Genomic DNA, 21,475 nt, shown 5'->3' with positions numbered 1-21,475 from the left:
GGCTCTCCACCATCACCTAGTCAGCTAAGTGTATTAGTTAGGCCTATAGAGAAAGATGTGGGATTCTTGTTAACCAATACTATATACAGTATATTAGGGGAACTGTAGCCTGTATATTCTGTCAATTATATACAGGGTTTGGGGGTTACCAAGTTCTGAGTAATCTCTCTCTCTCTCATTCTCTCTCTCTCTCTCTCTCTCTCTCTCTCTCTCTCTCTCTCTCTCTCTCTCTCTCTCTCTCTCTCATTAAGAGCAGTTTGCATGCATACCACCAGCTTCCAACAGTGATTAAAACAGTTGAAGAACCACAGAGCAATGGAAAGAGTTTGGCTGGTTACCTTGCTTGCACTTTCACTGAATGGCCTCCATCTTTTAACAGAGGTGTCTGTCTTCTAGATTTACAGTTCTCTTTTTTTGGATCCATCATTTAACCCCAGTTTCCTGAGACCTCACTTTGTCCTCTGTTTTCCGGGTTTTCTGTCCAGGCCTGTTGTGACTCCAGCTGTATAGAGCATGGCTCCTGAAGGGCATGGCAAGCAAGCAGTCAGCTAAAGGACCAAGCCGTTCCTTACGAAGCTGCACATTCACAGGTAAGTGGTCTGTTTCCAAAAAGGGATTAGCTATACATGACTTGAATTGAAAAGAGGGATTTGTACTTCCCACATATACGCACATGTATCATTTGTTCCTGATATCAGTCATGACCAAATGAAGAGCCATGAGGAATACATCATGATTTTCTATAAAAACAACTCCATCCTCCATAGGCCACAATGTTCTTTTTAAATGTGATGAAGAATACATATGGCCTTTCCCACTAGGCACAAACTGGCTGATTCAACGTTGTTCCATGTTTGACAAGTGAATAAAATGTAAATCAAAACTAGACGTGGAACTGACGTCTAAGTCTCCCAATATGGTATCATTGCTAATACAAACAAAGACCATGACGCATAAGTCAATACATTACGGTGAAGAAGGCGCAACCACACCTCTTCAACCTCAGGCGGCTGAAGAAATTCGGCATGGCCCCTAAGACCCTTACAAACTTCTACAGATGTACCATTGAGAGCATTCTGTCGTGCTGCATCACCGCCTGGTACGGAAACTTGTTTATAGACTCATTGAATGCTGGTCACCTCATATTCTGTTTCTGTTGTTTACTCACTGTGTATGTATGTACTGTATTCTTGACATATCTCATCCTAATGTACATACCATTTTCCTTCCATATCCTATCCTATCTATACACACCACATATTTATATTCTGTTTCTGTTGTTTACTCACTGTGTATGTATGTACTGTATTCTTGACATATCTCATCCTAATGTACATACCATTTTCCTTCCATATCCTATCCTATCTATACACACCACATATTTATATTCTGTTTCTGTTGTTTACTCACTGTGTATGTATGTACTGTATTCTTGACATATCTCATCCTAATGTACATACCATTTTCCTTCCATATCCTATCCTATCTATACACACCACATATTTATATTCTGGATTCTGAGACATGCTCACTCTAATACATCTACTTTTGTTAATTGGACTCTTGTTTTGATTTCTGTATTTGTATTGTATTGGCGAGACACACTGTTGCCGCTAGTAACATAAGCATTTCACTGCACCTGCTATAATACCTTCAAATCTGTGTACCCAACCAATAAACTTTGATTTGATTTGAAAAGATATGCATCAACAGTATTGACACATAAGTCAATACGATGCATTCAATGCAAAGAGATAAGCGTCAAGAGTGTTGACGCATAAATCAATACATTGCATTCATTGCAAAAAACTTGGCGATAAAGCTGCGATGGGTAAATTGATTTCCTTCTCTCCTTTGGCTGTGATGACATTACAATGTCATATTTGAAAATGTCATAAAACCTCCCTTTGGAAAAAAGGAGACAAAATCTGGACCGTTCCCCTGTATTTTTAATCAACCTTTACCTAACCATGAAGTTCCTTGACATAAGGAATTTATTTTCTGACAAAGACGTGGCCAACAGCAGCTTACAATAAATGTATTTCCTTAGCGTGGTCTTTTTTAAAGACGGTTGAGGAATTAAGTCTATTGCTTTTCACAATGTACACTACAGTATAGGGTAATTAATGCAGAAGGGATGGGTTGGGATTCAGCTAGAAAACAGGTGCTTGCTTCTGAATAAGTGTTAGGCCAAAAATAACAGGCCTCTCATTTTGTGTTACAGATCTAACATCCAGGTAAAATGAGAATATAACAGCCACCCTACCAAAAGCTCTCGTCAGAGCAATGAGGAGGTGTTCCCTGTTAATACTGAGTGGGTGTACAGGCAGGCATAGGTGTGCCAGCTCAAACACCACTGACTGAAGCCTTCACTTTCAAAGCATTGATATGGCTGGTCAGATGTACTGCTACTGTACATCCGTTATGATACAATATACTACCCAACTCTGAATAAAGGTAGAAGGAGAGAGATAATACCATTTTAATTTCAGTCAATTCAGTAATAACACTGGACAGATAGATTTGGAATCTTCTCAATTGGCTGCACACCCAGGACCAGAAACAGTGTTCTAGAACGTGCCATGAGAGTGATACGGTTGGAGCAAGATACATCAGTATACTAGAAATGACGACAGCAGGCAGGGGGAAAGACCAAGCACTGATCTCTAACTCTCTAACTCTCTATCCCTAAAACCTTGGACTTGACTCTGTATTAACTAATGGGTCGGTAGGTTTCAGTTAGCAGGTTGTTAAAAACTTGCACGGTCATGCCTCACACTTGATAGTCCACAGCCATGTTGGGAAGGAAGTGAACTATTTTTTAATACTGTAGTGTTGAGGCCAACTAGTGAACCACTGAAAATGGCAAATATGGCAAAAGATGTGATTTGAGACCATTGACACTGAAACCCAATTTAATCCATTATACCACACTATCTTCATTGTTCAATCACAAGACTCATCATTACACAACAGTATACCTCCTCAACAGATCAGCTTTCAGGAATTATTTTCTATCAAAAACTGCACAGTAAACAGAGACGTTTCATTAGGGGTCAGCATTTGGCACTGAAATCTCCCATATTTACATTAAAGCCTTTTTCCGAGAGATTTCAATAGATTGAAATCTGATACGATGCAGTTAGTTTTGATAATGCCAAGCAAGCAACCAGGTCAGCAAAAACCTGAGTTCACTCAGGTTCATCCACTGAAATGTTGTGTACCTAAAAAGAACAAGGAAAGACTATCAAGGTGTTCTGGAAATCTACCGGGGGTTAGACATCAGAGTCAGGAAGAAGCTAAAACGAAAGAGAAAGATATCAAATGCTTATCTGTTGCACAGGCTGACTGATTGTTGCTCTTTTTAATGGTCTAAAGCTTAGTCCTACTGCTATTATAGGGTGGGAAGCCCCTTCTGAAGTTAGCATCTGTACCAAACTTATGAATGGTACCGAGTCATTTCAATTAGCCCTTACCATCTGACTAAATCAAATGAAAGGTTGGGTACACAGTTTAGCTGATGTTATAGCGGGTGCAGCGAAATGCTTATGTTACTAGCTCCTAACATGGTCTGCAGTTTAGTCCCGCTAGTCGAGGGTGGAAAGCCCCTTAGTTCTATGTAAACTATGGGGGGCTGATGGTGGCCCTCTACCACCACAATACTAAAATGACGACCCAATGAAGTTAGCAACAGGGAGTTAATAGGAGTAGAAGCTAGCTAATGATCTTCTATTCTGTTATACTAACCAGCTATTGGCTTTCGTCAGTGATCACCTATTCACCTTCTTACCATACAAGTGGTTAGTATTAGCATCAGATTAACATCTGAAACAGTCAATCCCCAATCCTCAAAACAGTTTAATCTGACCTATAAGAAACAGAGCAGACAAAGACCCACTATAATCCTGCCAGTGGGGTATCTTGCATGTGAAAATGTCTTAATGAATGTTTTCATCAGGTTAGTAGAAGAGTTATTTGACAAGCATGCAAGAAGAGTTTGGGTTGGAACTACAAAACAAAAATTCTCCTTTCTCTTCAACACTGGTTTTAAAAGTTTCCTCAGAGTGGGAGTGTAAGTCTGTGATTCAACTCGTGAGGAGTGAAATGATAAGGGTGGTAATGTAGCAGCTGTTTTTCCGTAGAGATGATAATAAAGTTATTATTTTTATTTTTTGTAAAATGTAATTTAATCTTTAATAGACAATACAAAACATACACATACAAACAACAACATCGAACAAACATCAGTTACATCACACCTGCCCAGACCAACCAGCATGCCCACCCCAATCTATATATAGCCTAGTGGTTAGAGCGGTGGGCCAGTAACCGAAAGGTTGCTGGCTCAAATCCCTGAGCTAACAAGGTAAAAATCTGTCATTCTGCCCCTGAGCACGGCAGTTAACCCACTGTTCCCCCGGGCGGCAAAGACATGGATATCGATTAAGGCAGCCCCCCACACCTCTCTGATTCAGAGGGGTTGGGTTAAATGTGGAAGACATATTTCAGTTGGACAACTGACTAGGTATACCCCTTTCCCTTATCTCCAGCTCCCACGTCCCTTTCTGCCACATGGCCTGAAATGGAACCATTTTGTTTCTCTCCATAGCCCACGTACTTTCAATATTTCAATAATAAATCAGTTGAATATCCCATGTGTTAATGATGGCGGATTGATTTCCAAGTTTTTAGTATACGTTGTTTCAAGATGAGTGATGAGAAGAGCATCATCCAACCCATTGGGTATCTCACTACACTTCCATATGTCATGTCTTGAAATATGCAGACAAACTGATTAAAAGTAAGTTAACATTGTAAAACCAACTTTCTAGCTCCGCCCACAACTTCCGGACATTATAGCGTTCCCAGAGAGTATGGATTATTGAGTCATCAATAGTTTTACACTTAAGACATGACTCTGACGATGTGCTGTAGAATTTGTGCATTTTGTCTCTTGTATAATAAACATTAGTTTATACTGGATTAAGCGTACATTGTCGTTAAATGTAATTTTGTTAGTTATGCTCCAGCTTTCCCTCCATCTTTGCCAACATCAGTTCTCCCGAAGTCTTGGTTCCAGTAGTTTATATTTTTTTCTAAGAGATTGTCAATTGGATATGCTCTCTGCAAGGTTTTGTACACTGCTCAAAAAAATAAAGGGAACACTTAAACAACACAATGTAACTCCAAGTCAATCACACTTCTGTGAAATCAAACTGTCCACTTAGGAAGCAACACTGATTGACAATACATTTCACATGCTGTTGTGCAAATGGAATAGACAACAGGTGTAAATTATAGGCAATTAGCAAGACACCCCCAATAAAGGAGTGGTTCTGCAGGTGGGGACCACAGACCACTTCTCAGTTCCTATGCTTCCTGGCTGATGTTTTGGTCACATTTGAATGCTGGCGGTGCTTTCACTCTAGTGGTAGCATGAGACGGAGTCTACAACCCACACAAGTGGCTCAGGTAGTGCAGCTCATCCAGGATGGCACATCAATGCGAGCTGTGGCAAGAAGGTTTGCTGTGTCTGTCAGCGTACTGTCCAGAGCATGGAGGCGCTACCAGGAGACAGGCCAGTACATCAGGAGACGTGGAGGAGGCCGTAGGAGGGCAACAACCCAGCAGCAGGACCGCTACCACCGCCTTTGTGCAAGGAGGAGCAGGAGAAGCACTGCCAGAGCCCTGCAAAATGACCTCCAGCAGGCCACAAATGTGCATGTGTCTGCTCAAACGGTCAGAAACAGACTCCATGAGGGTGGTATGAGGGCCCGACGCCCACAGGTGGGGGTTGTGCTTACAGCCCAACACCATGCAGGACGTTTGGCATTTGCCAGAGAACACCAAGATTGGCAAATTCGCCACTGGCGCCCTGTGCTCTTCACAGATGAAAGCAGGTTCACACTGAGCACGTGACAGACGTGACAGAGTCTGGAGACGCCGTGGAGAACGTTCTACTGCCTGCAACATCTTCCAGCATGACCGGTTTGGCGGTGGGTCACTCATGGTGTGGGGTGGCATTTCTTAGTGGGGCCGCACAGCCCTCCATGTGCTCGCCAGAGGTAGCCTGACTGCCATTAGGTACCGAGATGAGATCCTCAGACCCCTTGTGAGACCATATGCTGGTGGGGTTGGCCCTGGGTTCCTCCTAATGCAAGACAATGCTAGACCTCATGTGGCTGGAGTGTGTCAGCAGTTCTTGCAAGAGGAAGGCATTGATGCTATGGACTGGCCCGCCCGTTCCCCAGACCTGAATCCAATTGAGCACATCTGGGACATCATGTCTCGCTCCATCCACCAATGCCACGTTGCACCACAGACTGTCCAGGAGTTGGCAGATGCTTTAGTCCAGGTCTAGGAGGAGATCCCTCAGGAGACCATCCGCCACCTCATCAGGAGCATGCCCAGGCGTTGTAGGGAGGTCATACAGGCACGTGGAGGCCACACACACAACTGAGCCTCATTTTGACTTGTTTTAAGGACATTACATCAAAGTTGGATCAGCCTGTAGTGTGGTTTTCCACTTTAATTTTGAGTGTGACTCCAAATCCAGACCTCCATGGGTTGATAAATTGGATTACCATTGATTATTTTTGTGTGATTTTGTTGTCAGCACATTCAACTATGTAAAGAAAAAAGTATTTAATAAGATTATTTCTTTCATTCAGATCTAGGATGTGTTGTTTAAGTGTTCCCTTTATTTTTTTGAGCAGTATATATCTTCCCTATCAAATTAACATCCTTTTCTGACTCAAATAAGATTCCCTCAAGGTTGCTCTGATGTCGAAAACATTTCTAATCCAAATTTTGTGATATGGAACTTTTATGTTGCATGTATTTGATACTATCTACATTGGTCAGTCCAAAATTACCTTTTTAATTCTGTCATGGAAATGAATGTATTTCCTGTTACCATGTCATTTACAATTGCAATGCCTTTAGTTTTCCATGTGGTCCAATTTATCAGTGAATTGTGAAAAGCTATCCAAGGAATGTTCCATAGGGTTGTGTTTTTAGGAAGTCACATTGGTTCTTGTAGAATGCGTTTCATTTTCTTCCAAGTTGTTACTGTGTTTTTAACTATGAAGTTGTTAATGTTCTTAGCTTTATCCTTTGAAAATAGACATGTAAAAAATATTCTGAGGATGAGCATCCACATCTTCAATATGTTCTTATTGTTCTTCTTTAATGCATTTAAAGATGCACTATGCAGAAATCGCTCCACCATTTCCTGGTTGCTATAATTCTAATAGTTTTCCTAATTTCAGTTTATGTGACTAACAAGCAAGTGTAATGTAGAAAATCACTGGACCATCTAAACCGCTGTGAAATATCTTTTCCATATCCAAAAATTTTGAATTTTCATCTGTTTGAAGCTGGTGTACAAAACTGAAAGGTAAAAGAGCAAAAACTAATGGGAAGCAGAGAAATAGCGCACATAAAACAGATATACCCCTTCATAGTCTTGCTTCCAATGAGAATGACAGCTCTATAACACACATTTCTATGTGAATTTGATCAGGTCGCCCAAAAAGTTACATATTGCAGCTTTAACTATATGTCGCAAGTAAAAGCCTTGGGTAGCGAGTTGATACAATTCCAAGTCTGGAAGGTTAAAACCACCCTTAGGAAGATGTAAAACTTTCCTTTTTATTCTATGAATTTTATTTGGCCATATAAAGTATTTTATGACAGAGTATACTATGTGTCTTCAGTGGGGTAATTGGTATTACCAAAAATAAATACAAAAACTTCTAAAGAGGTTTATAAAGTTTACAACAGGGAGTTTATATGATTGGAAGCTAGCTAATGATCTTCTATTCTGTTACAGTAACTATCTATTGGCTTTTCGTCAGTGATCACCTATTCGCCTAATTACCATACAAACGTTAACATTAGCATCAGATTAGCATCTGAAACAGTCAATCCCCAATCCTCAAGAGAGTTAAATCTGACCTATAAGAAAAAGTCCAGACCCACTATAATCCTGCCAGTGGGGTATCTTGCATCTGAAAATGTCTTAATGAATGTTTTCATCAGGTTAGTAGAAGAGTTATTTGACAAGCATGCAAGAAGAGTTTGGGTTGGAACTACAAAACAAAAATTCTCCTTTCTCTTCAACACTGGTTTAAAAAGTTTCCTCAGAGTGGGAGTGTAAGTCTGTGATGCAACTTGTGAGGAGTGAAATGATAAGGGTGGTAATGTAGCAACTTTCTTTTCCATAGAGATGATACTAAAGTTATCCATTGTGGTCCAGGTTTATCTTAATGTCAAAGTCTCAAAACGTAACATGCTAAATCCTAATCATCACTAATGAAGTCACTGAAAGTTGAGTGGGTGGGACAAAGTCCTAGACTATCACAGAGGGGCCAAAACACTGCTAGAAAACTTAATTCAAAAGGTACAAAGCTTTAAACATGTTACAACATTCTTAAAAATGGTAACATCAAGGCACACTATATGCCTTGATGTTTGCTTCACTGTTTCAACCATTATGAACCTTGTGAGCAGGTTCTCTACTGCCTAATGTAAAACAAAGAAAGACTGAAGGTCTCTCAACAATCTCCTCCTCTCCGGCTGGCATTCAGCTCTGACAAGGATGTAAAGATTTTAGGGACAGATTTGATGAAGCTTACATTTTTTTGACATGTTCAACATCCTGTGTCGGTGATCATTCCATAACCTTCATAAATAGCATTGTAGAACCCATTCTTCTACTGCCATTGGCTCTCAGTTCACACCATAAAAACATCACAACATACCTACTTTATATCTGGCTACATCATACCCTTACCACTAGATAACTTCTAGGCAGGTAGTCTACGAGTAGCCTGCTACGCCAAGACAAAAGCGCAGAGTAATCACGTGGTTAAATTCCAAGAACATTTCCTGCCTAACCACATATCTGTGTTTTGTTCCCCAGAAGAACACACCTACCACAGCTCACTTGAAAAACACACTTAAAAGCTCATGGGCAAACAAAAGAAATAAAACAACAAAACGATCTACACACCTAAGTGATATGTGTGGGTACTTTGAGAGGGGGGCGGGGTGAGTGTATGCTATGAGTATGTGTGAGGGGCTGAATGTTTAGGGGAGATATATGGGGGATTGAGTGTATGCTATGAGTATGTGTGAGGGGCTGAATGTTTAGGGGAGATATATGGGGGATTGAGTGTATGCTATGAGTATGTGTGAGGGGCTGAATGTTTAGGGGAGATATATGGGGGATTGAGTGTATGCTATGAGTATGTGTGAGGGGCTGAATGTTTAGGGGAGATATATGGGGGATTGAGTGTATGCTATGAGTATGTGTGAGGGGCTGAATGTTTAGGGGAGATATATGGGGGATTGAGTGTATGCTATGAGTATGTGTGAGGGGCTGAATGTTTAGGGGAGATATATGGGGGATTGAGTGTATGCTATGAGTATGTGTGAGGGGCTGAATGTTTAGGGGAGATATATGGGGGATTGAGTGTATGCTATGAGTATGTGTGAGGGGCTGAATGTTTAGGGGAGATATATGGGGGATTGAGTGTATGCTATGAGTATGTGTGAGGGGCTGAATGTTTAGGGGAGAGATATGGGGGATTGATTCAGATCAGAGGGGACTTAATACATAACACTGTTTGGAAACACAAACAAAGTTGTCAGAGCCTCACTCTCAACCTTATTTTAAAGGAGTGCAATGATGTTCCTCTGCAACCCCCCTGTCTCTCTCTGTGTCTCTCTGTGTGTCTCACAGGCTCTGCCCCCTAGGAGCGGAGGGAGTGGTGAAAGTATAAAACCCCTTGTGTTCCCTCCAGTCAGACTCTAGACCTACTGGAAACTATAGAGACACCTGAGTGTTGCCCCACTGGCTAAACTATCCCATCACAATGTTGTCACGGTAAGTGAATACTAACACAAGGATGGGTAGCTTTGGGTATTTATTTGGAACTTACATGTGTGTACGGGTACTTATACAATTACTCAATCTATTTGGACATATATCTGTATTCTTGGGAGAAGTTTTATTTGTCACTACATGTAGAATGAAACCTGAGAAGTTTACATCTGCTGGGGGTATTTCAATGATGGCAAGAGGGGATAGTTGAATGAATTGTTTTTGTGTGGATCACAATGTGTTGGAAATATATGTGTAGTTCTTTTTCTTATTTAAGATTTCCTTGTTCATTTCTAAACACCAATAACAATAGCATCAAAACCCAATAATGATTGTGGTACGAGATAAAATGATGGGACTCTAGACAGTCTTTAAAAAGCTTTTGAGAAGTCAGAATTTGAGAAAGTCTAAATGTTTAATAAACACCCTGTGTTTGACTTTTCATTATATTACAAAGATAAAGTACATAATATAACAACTTTTCATTGATTAACTTTTAATTGGTTTTAGTGATCATTAATTATCCATAAGATATGTTGAACATAAGAATGGCCATAAGATACCTTTCCCTCCTGCAAGGTACATATATTCACATTTATTATAATGCTATGAGCAGGGGAAACACATTTCCTGCAACCTTCCATTCTCAAATAGTCCTTTTAAAATGTTCCACTGCCACTAAAAACCCTAAGATGGCTTCTAGGAGAACACAGACTATCTGTTTGACTAAATTATTGTTTAAAAAGTGAAGTGATCAGTTATATCTCTGTGTTCTTATTCTTACAGACTGTTGATTGTTCCTTTGATCTTTGCTTTGGCTGGTCTTGCTATCTCAGCCCCCGTTAATGGTAAGAAAACATTCAAGTAAACATTCTTATAAATCGTATAAATGTGGGTGAATTTAGAATTCTTCCAACAGTAACTACAGTTTAATAATAATGACAATTTTATAGTTAGGTAGTTGTGTTTTTATTTAAGTTCAATTTCATTCATCATTGTGACAAAACAATGGGTTACGCATTTCATGCTTCACCTTTCCAGTTATCCGGTTTAAGCTACTCTAAGCTACACTGCAAACATAAAGTGAGCAAATATACAAACCCAAATGACCATTACATAATGTTTAAGTGAGGAGGCATTTCCAATGTATACAGCGACCTCCATCCATCTGATTGAATCACAATGGGAGTCCTCTGCATGTCCACAATGGCAGTGTAATCAGAACCCTGGTCTCTCTGTGGAGACACAAAAGAGGTCTGTTCTCCTTTGCCTGATGTGGGGTAGAGAGAGGAGTAGGGTGGGCCTCATATGACCCATTCACATGGAGCTAGTTCCCCAAACCACTAATCATGCTCCCCTAACGCTATCTAATGCACATTTATTTGACAGATGGAACCGAGGCAGACAATGATGGTAATGTGTAATTTGTGTTTTATCATGGCATTCATAATTACCACAACAGTTAGAAAAGTACATGCTAATCAGCTTTGCTAATTAGAAGTGTTTTTGTATTCAGTCTGAACTAGTGTTTTTGTTGGTGTAATGACACCATTCCTTGTGCTGTGTGTTTCAGAGAGAGCTGCCCTCTTGCTAGTGCACCTTAAAGGTAAGCACACTGACAACCCCTCCAGTCAAAGCCTACACATATAGGTTATATATGGATCGCTTCCGATATGTGCTTTGTCGTTTTATTTCATTTTCATTTGAAAACACTGGACTGAAACCTCAACAGTGCTAAAAATCAAACCATTTGACTGTTGCATAATTGGATACATTAAGATACTGAGTTTTCCAGTTTGTTATTGGCTTAGCTGGGTGATCATTGGCAAGGGGTGCTATGATACTTTTTTTGTCTCAGGTGACAAAGATGGCGGAGGCCTCACAGGCAGCCCGGATGGAGTCTCCGCAGGTTTGTACTGACGCCAATGTATCTCCTACCTAATACCTTCTTAACCACGCAAGGTATGTACCATTTTATACCGACGGAAACTAATAAGAAATCCTCTGTTGTTCACAGGGACCACAGATGGGACTGATTCCAGTAAAGAGCTAGCAGGAGGTACGAGGGTCTGGGGATCTTTCCATCAAGGAAGAAGTTAATGTCATCTTGAGTGAATGATGTAGAACCAACTCAACTAGACTTTCAAGGAAACCAACTCTGTAGATTAGAGAACAAGAATGAATATGCTGATTCCCTAAGAAAGAAAAACATTTCCCCTCACAGTACCAGTGAACAAACATGAGAGAAGGAACACTGAGCTGTTGATTATGGTTTGTTTTTAGGTGCAGTGGATTCCTCACCTGATACAACAGACACCCCAGGTCAGTGTGTGTGTGTGTGTGTGTGTGTGTGTGTGTGTGTGTGTGTGTGTGTGTGTGTGTGTGTGTGTGTGTGTGTGTGTGTGTGTGTGTGTGTGTGTGTGTGTGTGCGTGTGCGTGTGCGTGTGCGTGTGTGTGCGTGTGTGTGTGTCTGTTGACAACACATGTTGAGCCGCTCAGACTATAATGTAAGAAACACACACCTAATCATTCATTAGCCACAATTATCAAAATTATAGCAAATAATTAGTGAGCAGACAAAATGGGCCTGCTATAAGATTATAAAAAAAACACTTAACTATCCCCTATAGAGGATCTGCAATGGTGGATACTCAAATATACTGTATAAATACAGTATAACAACAGCAGCACCCCCCGGAACGTAGCTAAACAAATGCTTTCTAGACCAGACAGTAAATGTCTCAGAGTCTGACTATGTGCTGTGGGGCCATGCTGAAGGTTTGCACAATTGACAGAATAAACCAAAGGGGTCTCAAATCCAAGCCAAACGTATATCAAGGCTCGCCAAAAACCACGTTTCCCAGTTCCCCAAACCTCCACATGCCATAACACATTGTTTACTTACTGTCATTCTATAACACCCACTATAAACTACATCAGATGTCTTAGAGGAATACATTATCTGAAAGACAGTAAGCCCAATCAAAACCAGTTACCAAGGAAACATGTAATGGTAATATTAATCTTACCCAGACATATTTTAGTACTGAAGAGTCCATGGCTAAAACGTCTAATGCCAAACGTCTAATTCCAACTCACCTGATGTTTGTTCTTCATTTATCAGATGCAAGTAGCAGTGATACATTCCCAGACACAAACAGTGAGAAACCAATTCATTTTAAATTCAATGAAAAACACTCTATACTAGGGATTTCACAGGGAGCATCATACTCACCCTTCCTTGTCCTACAGACAGAGATACCAGCGTGGAAACTACAGGCAATCCTGATGACTCTGATGCCCCAGGTGAGACCTAGGAGCAAAATACACAAAGATCAATGATAAGGGTTAAGGGCAAAGGTCGAAATCATTCGATAACAATGCAGGATGTACAGATGCAGTCTTCTACTGTGTGTCACAGCACTGCGTGCCACACATTCGCCTGGGTCAAAATCTGTGAGAGAAAGTCAGACACACCCTAAAATTATTTCCATGGTGATGATGAGAATGCACGGCATTTGTTATTTCCCCAGGCGGCACTGGCCTGTGCTGTGCTGTCATGTGCAATGTCTTTTTACAATAACTACTGCATCTGTCTGTCTACTTTCAAGTGCGAATTCGACAAACCTGGGGGAAGACATACTGCAGCCATACATCTATTGTCAAGCATAAATCAAATAAATCATTTTAGTGGCAGTTAACATCAGCAGCAAATAGATGGCCAAACTATTGTATGGTTATGTAATCATGTTCAATACAAGGTAAGAAATGAGACAGTATTTTCATACCTTCCAATAACATTGTCATTATGTTAAGATGCAGCTGAAGCAGCAGGCAGCCAAGATACAACGGACGCAGCCGGTGAGTGAAACAATACGTCTTGAGAGATGTTCTTGCTACCCAATGTCAAAGTTGTCTCATTCTTTTGGACACAACAGTTACTTTAGTCAAAACAAAGATACAAAGTGAAAGGCAAGTTCTTCTAGACTAGAGTTATCATACCTAGTAATATAATAAAGTACAAAATGATAGTTCATCTGATACATAGTAATATAATGATACAGAAATCATTGGCGAAAATCTGATATCAACTTTGGAGGGGACAATTACATGAAATTTTCTCAAGAGCAATTCCTGAGGGGGACACCAAAAGTAGTGCTGTAACACATAGCCTACGTTTAATATGGTAAATGTATATTGAGGAACCAAAGAAATAAGGTGTTTGCCGTACTCCTAACTACCGGTACCCAAAACTACACAACTAATCACAACAGCAATACCATTGCCTTTAACAAATCTTAGTTCAGTTACCAGTTTAAGTTGAGAGTGGGGGTATCCATGGCATTTTCCAATTATGTTCCTATTTTACAAGTAAAAAAAAATTGAGAACCTTTCATAATGTTGCCAAACACTCAACAAATTTACCTGAGACTCCCTGTCTCTGTCAGTCTGTCCCTGCATATCTGTCCCCAACTCTGCTGTCTGTGTGCCATCTGTTGCCTGCTCTGCCTAATGACATCATTGTGAAACATTTCCATTAGAATTTCATTTCTTTCTTATGAACATTTTATCAACTAGTCTTTGAGATATTAGGCTACTAGGGTTCTTACTATGCATTTTGGTGTACTGAAAAATACTCTGATGTCCGTCTTTTATTTTTCTGCCATTTTTCTACCTGGCTGGCTGGCTGGCTACACACACAGTGTGTAGGTTATTTACAGTAGGAGATGGGCTTCTATCATCTTCTATCATTCTATTTGGGCTTCGATCTAAAAGGTAGCTAGCAAATGTGAAACGGATTAAAATGACAAGAGTTGAAAGCTGTATGAGTTCACCATTTACACAACATATGCTGCAACCTTTTGTAATTTTAATAGTTTGTTTCATATTGGCTGGCTTCCAACAATAGCTGAATTTGCAAAGCTAGCGAGCACCAATTCCGTTTCAGTGGTGTTTGCTATAATCTTTGCTACCCGGGTTAAATAAAGGTGAAATAAAATAAATAAAAGTTCACTTGCGACAATTTAGCTTTTGCAACGAGACCATTAAATATATTTAAGACAATGGTAGAAGAGAGTGTAGTTCTGTTCAGTTTGGATTTCAGTTTATCGCTAACCTTATCACAGGGACTTTGAAGCACTAACTTACATCATCTGGATGCTGATTCCATCTTTGACGACGCCACATAAATGGAATAGGTACGAGCTAGCTTAATAGTTAATATTTGCGCGCTAGCTCTGCATATTCAGCTAGTGTGTGTGCGCGATTGACTGGATTAACCTCACGTCAGTTACGTGCATTGAGTGCCTTTCAGACAGTAGATACGACCTCTACGTTACCTAGCAAACTAAGGAACTGGCAGTGGATCAAACCATTGTGAGGCAAAGGGTGGGGGGTTGCAATCTTTTGAAACTTAAAAACGAGCTTTTAAGTGTCTATAATCAGCACAATTGCTTTCATTGCGTATTATTAATATTATTTCAATTACATAGTTATGTTTCAGTGATATATTGGGGCGGACAAATCATATTTTCCCCGGGATTTCCGCCCCTGACAGAAATACTGTTACATTACCAACAGCTTGAGCGGAGTTGCCAACAACCGGAAGCATCCGGTTTCCAGGGATACAGCTGTCTTCAACCTAGCTTCCTTTTCCGCAGAAAAGTGGATGTGGGATCTCCACTCAGGCGTTTCTTTACTCCTTCTACATTAGCTTACATTATTAGCCGAGCCCACATGGCTACGTTAATGGAGGGATGTAGGGTAGAGCTGATGATGACTGGCAGTACATGATCAAATATGATCTGTTTTTCAGATGCCTCTGAGGCAGTAGCAGAGACCGTAGACAATTATGATATACCAGGTGAGGGCACATCTTGCAGCACATAAAGCAATGGCAGTCTTCACAACCACTGAGCCTAAATCTTCAAGTCCTTCATCACTTTTAATGATCATTTTGACTTGACATACATCAATCAATAGATAGACAGATCAACAATAAGTATTGGAATTGAGATACACCCAGTTATTGGAATCGGGATACTGACCCAGTTATTGGAATCGGGATACTGACCCAGTACTCTTTAGTACAGGTCAAAAATAGTGCACTGTATAAGGAATAGGGTGCCATTTGGGACGTACCCTAAAACATTTAACTAATTCTAGACTAGGGCCACAATAACACTCACCCATTACAAAACGTCCATAAATTGTTTGAATTTTGACTCATTTAGTCTGTCTTCACAGATGGTGCTGATGACAGGGAGAAGGTGTCAACAGAGGTGTCATCAGAGGATTTGGGTAAGACCCATTCTCTCTGACTTACTTGCACAATAACCAAACTCTAACTTCACAGATCATCGGAACATACTAACATTATCATTGTAATAAACATTATCATTGTATCAAGCATTATCATTATAATAAACATAATCAGTGTAACAAACATTGCTGTAAACATCAACAGGCCGACTTATAATAGATCTATGTTGTTAATTAATAAATATAGTACATTTATGTTGCTAATTCAATTATGATTTCAGACTCAGCAGGTGTGGATAAGTCTCCAGAAAGTGACTCCACAGAATCTCCAGGAAGTGACTCCACAGAGTCTCCAGGAAGTGACTCCACAGAGTCTCCAGGGAGTGACTCCACAGAGTCTCCAGGAAGTGACTCCACAGGTAAAATGTGTTTAAAGCAGACATTGTGACAGTCCTGACACACACAATACACTGATCCCCCATTCAAAGCATTGATAAGTAGACAATACAGTATCCTGTCTAATGAAAATATGATTAGGTACTCATAATAAAACACACAACCAACTTTTTGTTTCTTTTCAAGATGAAGTGCTAACAGACGTGCAAGCTGACTCTGCTGGTAAGTATGAAGAACAACATCAAGGTTTTTATTGTAATGTTGTACTAGACAGGTTCATTGGCAATTCAAAGACATCAAATAATAGGTTACGGCAGTTTGATGACATAAATCATGTGTTATTGTAGATGTGACCAGTGATGACATGGATGAGGCCACAGAGACGGGCAAAGATGATGACAAGAGTGACGACAAGAGTGATACAGGTGTGTTTAGTTGACATTTCTGAACTTGACATTGATTGTCTGGGAAACTGTAATTTTGAGCTGTTCTAACCTTCAGTTGGTCATTAATCTGTTTTTGTCTTCATTCTCATCTGCATCCTCTTGATGTAGATGAGAAGGATGCCGCAGGTGAAGAAAAAACGTTAGATAATGACTCTGCAGGGGAGTCTGCTCATTGAAGGTTACGAACCCTATTCATTACCAGGATGTCTAAACATTCTGTTACTTGTCTGCAGATGCTGCCACAGACAAAGATGACAGTGATGAGGATAAGGACACTGAACTAGATGGTAAGGCCCGTGCAGAAGACACACAGACAGAGGAAGCGGCAGACAGCGACAGCAAACAAGGCGCTGCAGACTCAGACTCTGACACAGACGATGACAGGCCGGAGAAAGACGTCAAGAACGACTCAGATGACAGCAAGGACACCACCGAAGAAGACGACAAACCAGACAAAGATGATAAGAAAAACAGAGACAGCGCAGACAACAGCAATGATGACAGTGATGAGGTGATCCAGGTCCCCAGGGAGGAACCAGAGCAGCAGGAAATGAACCTGGAGGAGGGAGGAGTGATTGGCAGCCAGGAGGAGACTGTAGCCGCAGACATGGAGGAGGGGAGTGATGTGGGGGACCAGAAGCCCGGCCCTGAAGACAGCATCGAGGAGGGAAGCCCTGTAGGGAGGCAAGATTTTGAGCCTCCACAGGATTCGGAGGAGGAGGAGGCGGAGCTGGAGGCAAAGGAGGAGGAGGAGCTGGAGAAGGAGGCAAAGAAGGAGGAGGAGTTGGAGGAGGCGGAGGCAAAGAAAGAGGAGGAGGAGCTGGAGGAGGCGGAGGAGGAGAGGAAACTAAAAACAACAGAGTCCAAAAGTCAGGAGGACAGTAAGGAGGACAGTAAGGATGAAAGTGAGGAGGACAGTAAGGAGGACAGTAAGGATGAAAGTCAGGAGGACAGTAAGGAGGACAGTAAGGATGAAAGTGAGGCTGAACGAGACTCCAACAGTAAAAAGGACATTGGGACCATCGATGCCCCTGAACCACAAGAGGATGACAGTGAAGAGGACACTGATGATAGCATGATGAAAGAGCCCAAAGGTGAGGTTACCACTACAAAACCATAGAAATGAAGCTAATAATTAGGCCAGGTCATGCGGTCAGGAAAAACAGCTAATAATGAAAAGGTACATATGTGATTCCATGTAAAAGATGGTGTAGTATTGTTAGTGACAATGGTATTATATTGTGGTAACTGAAACACTTCTTTCTGATATAGATTCTGACGATGGTGAGTCTGAGAAAGATGATAAGGACAAGAATGATATGGACAAAGAAGATATGGACAAGGATGATATGGACAAGGATGATATGGACAAGGATGCCTCTGGTAAGTCTCTCTATCTTGTGTGTCACTTGATCACCTTGCCTGTTTTTCAGCTGACCCATGCAGTAGTGAATGAAAGCGATGTCAAGTAATTTATGTCAAACGGTCCATCATTTTCTTTTCATAGACTCAGAGGATGACCAATCTGAATCGGATGCAGAGCCAGGCGCAGATTCACACACAGGTTTATTTCCTCTGATCCTGAATAATATCACCAGGGCTTTCAAATGGCTTGTTCTTTAGCTGTTGTAACTAACATTCAAATGAATTATTGTGGTTCAACATAATATATATTCAACGGTTCTTTAGATGAGGATGAGACCAACGAGGATTAACATTTTGGAAAAAATGCATGTGAAATAAAAAACATTGGCCATACGTATGTATTCTAAATAATGTATGTATTCCATACATATGTACGTATTCCAAATAATGTACATATTCCATACAAATGTATGTATTCCAAATACATTTACAAATGTATATCACGCATTAAAATACATTACAAAATGCATAAAAAATACATTATTTGGCCATTTATTTTATTTCACACATATATCCTAAAATGCATCAAATTTTTGGGGGGAAATCATTAGTTTTTCTCATATGTATGTAATAATAATTGAAATAGTAAAAACAAAGCTGATTCGTGTTTTTTTTCTCAGATGTCGATGAGATAGATAGGGAAGAAACAATGACTCCAGATTCAGAAGGTAAGGCCCAAAACTGACTTACTTCTTGGGGTAGTTACCAATGAAAGGACCAAGCATTCTAAGGCTTCCTCACCAGGGGAAGAAACAGTGCATTTATGTTCACCAGTCAACTCAGTCAACGAGCCACAAAGTAAACACATCTTTTGTCCTTGTGACATTTCTGATCAGATGTCTGTTTGTTTGAACAGAGATAATGAAGTCTGGTGAGATGGACTCGGTTGTCGAGGCAACTGAAGGTAAGAGAGGAGACAGGACTGCCCTGCCTGATGCCTCCCACAGCTCACATCAATAGACACTATGCAGACACAAACATGAACACGCCCGTACGCACACACAAACACGCACACACACAGGAATCCAGGGCACTTTGTTGTAGCTAGACCAGTTAATTAAACAACTCTAATGAAGTCACCAGAGGTTTGGTGTGGAGGACTGGCTGTGTTTGTGCTAGATTGCTTTAAATGGCCCCTTTCTTCTTCTTCCATAAGCCTATTCCCCCCCCCCACACACACACACACACACACGCACACGCACACACACACACTTATCCAAAGCACATGATGAGGTGGGAATGACAAGTATGAAGAAGTGACAGAGCAACACATAGACAAAAGAAAGTTATTGGAATAAATGTGTTTCTTTCTTTTCTCTCTCAGCCGTTCCAGCTGACATTCTGGACCAACCAGACCAACAGGATGACATGACACAGGGCGCCTCGCAGGGTAATGTCAGCAGAACACTGCAACACACCAAACCACATCAGCACTTTAATATATAATAATATATGCAGTTTAACAGACGCTTGTATCCATTTTATGGGCGTCCCTTTTACATTTCCATTACAGACTTATTTGACCCGTCTGTCACTCTGACATACGTTTATTGTACGGTAAGATGCAGTCAGATGCTGTTATATTCACTTCTATGTACTGTATATTCAATTTGATTTACAGCCGCTGATGCTGCTGCCACCGCCCCGGCAGCCCAGTCTTAGCCCTGTGGGTTGAGCACACAGCACGCTGTGGATGGAATCAGACATTTTGATAGGTACCTAAAGCCATACCCATTGATTTGTACTTACTAATGAGAGGAGAGGTATCCTGTACATTGAAAAAATATATATAATCATTTCACATTCCGTCTTCTTTCATTGCAGACCCATCATGGTGAATCTCACAGAAAACTGACAACAAGCAATATCAACAAAAACTTTAGTCAAATGTTGCTCTTAAGTTCCTTAACCCTCTTTTGCCACTCAAAATGGTGAAGGTGTGTGCAGTGTCTATGAGGATAAAATTAAATTATTCTACTTTTTTTGGTGTACATTACATTTTTACCCACTTTTTGACTGTATTGTTGTTTGGGTAGTTGGATATTGGATAAAATGGTCACTGTCATATTAACTAGAATATTGATCAAATGGTCACTATGTTCTCTTACAATGCCCTTGAGAAAACCAGAAGTCTGTTTTTTAATTCAGTCATTGTAGGTTTGGTATGTTTCTGCAGGGTTCCTACTGTTATCCTCCTGCTTTCATATGATGCATTGCTGTCTCAGTCCTTGACAGAAAGCTCAATTGGCACTTTGTCCTTCTAACTGATAACAGCTGCTACATTTGAAAAATAACTCAGACTCACTCACAGCTCAACATTCGTTTTTTAAATTATGAAAAACATTAGGTCATTTATACAAAATGAAGTGTACATAAGTTTTATGGCGCAACAATGTCTTTGATAAGGTATACAAAACAAATCTAGAGAAAGTACTAAAAAAGTGTGATCTACATTGGTCGGAAAGATTGTAAAATAACAATTGTATAGACATAATGAAAATGTCATTTGAATATGTACACGGGGGGGAAATCTAATAAAGACTGATTTGTCAGCAAGTTTTTGGGGATAATAGCTGTATGTGTGTGTTTTTGTGAATCAGTTGATGAAACGAGAAGCCGGTAAGAAGCCTACTCATGGACTCCCAGGACTTTCAAATCAAATTGCATTTGTCACATGCTTCGTAAAGAACAGATGAAATGCTTACTTTACAATAATATCAACTATAAATAATATGATAACATATCAAATGTACAAAATACAATATAATAATAATCAATAGAGTTATGAGAATTTGACACACATGTCAAGGTCAATAGCCATGTTTTGAAGTTGCAAAGTCCTACATCTGGGGTCTGTGATAACATAGCACACTTGTAACCAACACAGTAATAAAAGGGACCACGCCAATGAGGACATGAAGAAGAAGCGTGAAGTAGCCTGGTAGCGATCCCTGTTTAGCTACAGGTAAGGCAGGGCCAGCGGACACACATTTCTGCTAAACTGTATCTTGAGACATTCGATCAACTGTTTATTATGCCTTCGAGTAGTGTTCAACAC

At 40.4% G+C, this 21,475-nt stretch overlaps 1 protein-coding gene across 5 annotated transcripts; it reads left to right on the top strand.

The window, feature by feature from the left end:
• The first annotated feature begins 375 nt into the window (after window positions 1-375).
• LOC106570420 (otolith matrix protein OMM-64) lies at window positions 376-20,987 on the top strand. 5 transcript variants are annotated; one of them, XM_014142727.2, is made up of 24 exons: window positions 376-590; window positions 9,749-9,892; window positions 10,676-10,737; window positions 11,279-11,302; window positions 11,463-11,495; window positions 11,748-11,798; window positions 11,907-11,948; window positions 12,173-12,211; window positions 13,014-13,049; window positions 13,142-13,195; window positions 13,706-13,750; window positions 15,705-15,752; window positions 16,136-16,189; window positions 16,432-16,569; window positions 16,733-16,768; window positions 16,894-16,971; window positions 17,226-18,086; window positions 18,265-18,375; window positions 18,500-18,556; window positions 19,038-19,085; window positions 19,274-19,321; window positions 19,742-19,807; window positions 20,039-20,132; window positions 20,242-20,987. In XM_014142727.2, exons 2-23 carry the CDS (start codon window positions 9,882-9,884, stop codon window positions 20,077-20,079), a joined length of 1,983 nt encoding a protein of 660 aa, XP_013998202.2. In that variant the 5' UTR covers window positions 376-590; window positions 9,749-9,881; the 3' UTR covers window positions 20,080-20,132; window positions 20,242-20,987. The 5 variants fall into 5 exon arrangements, with proteins under 5 accessions (XP_013998202.2, XP_013998205.2, XP_013998204.2 ...); XM_014142728.2 differs by having other exon boundaries at window positions 469-590; window positions 13,712-13,750; XM_045694881.1 differs by having other exon boundaries at window positions 472-590; window positions 18,280-18,375.
• Window positions 20,988-21,475: the final 488 nt, after the last annotated feature.

The sequence above is a fragment of the Salmo salar genome, chromosome ssa14 (genome assembly GCF_905237065.1).
Source record: "Salmo salar chromosome ssa14, Ssal_v3.1, whole genome shotgun sequence".
Lineage (NCBI taxonomy): Eukaryota > Metazoa > Chordata > Actinopteri > Salmoniformes > Salmonidae > Salmo > Salmo salar.
The sequence above is the reverse complement of the archived record's forward strand: the minus strand, read 5'-3'. Positions and strand labels throughout refer to the sequence as shown.

Excerpts from the sequence above, each read along its gene's own strand:
- LOC106570420 (XM_014142727.2), top strand. Across the intron at positions 11,303-11,462 it reads AACCGAGGCAGACAATGATG|AGAGAGCTGCCCTCTTGCTA; the intron begins GTAATGTGTAAT and ends TGTGTGTTTCAG. Across the intron at positions 18,087-18,264 it reads CATGATGAAAGAGCCCAAAG|ATTCTGACGATGGTGAGTCT; the intron begins GTGAGGTTACCA and ends TTTCTGATATAG.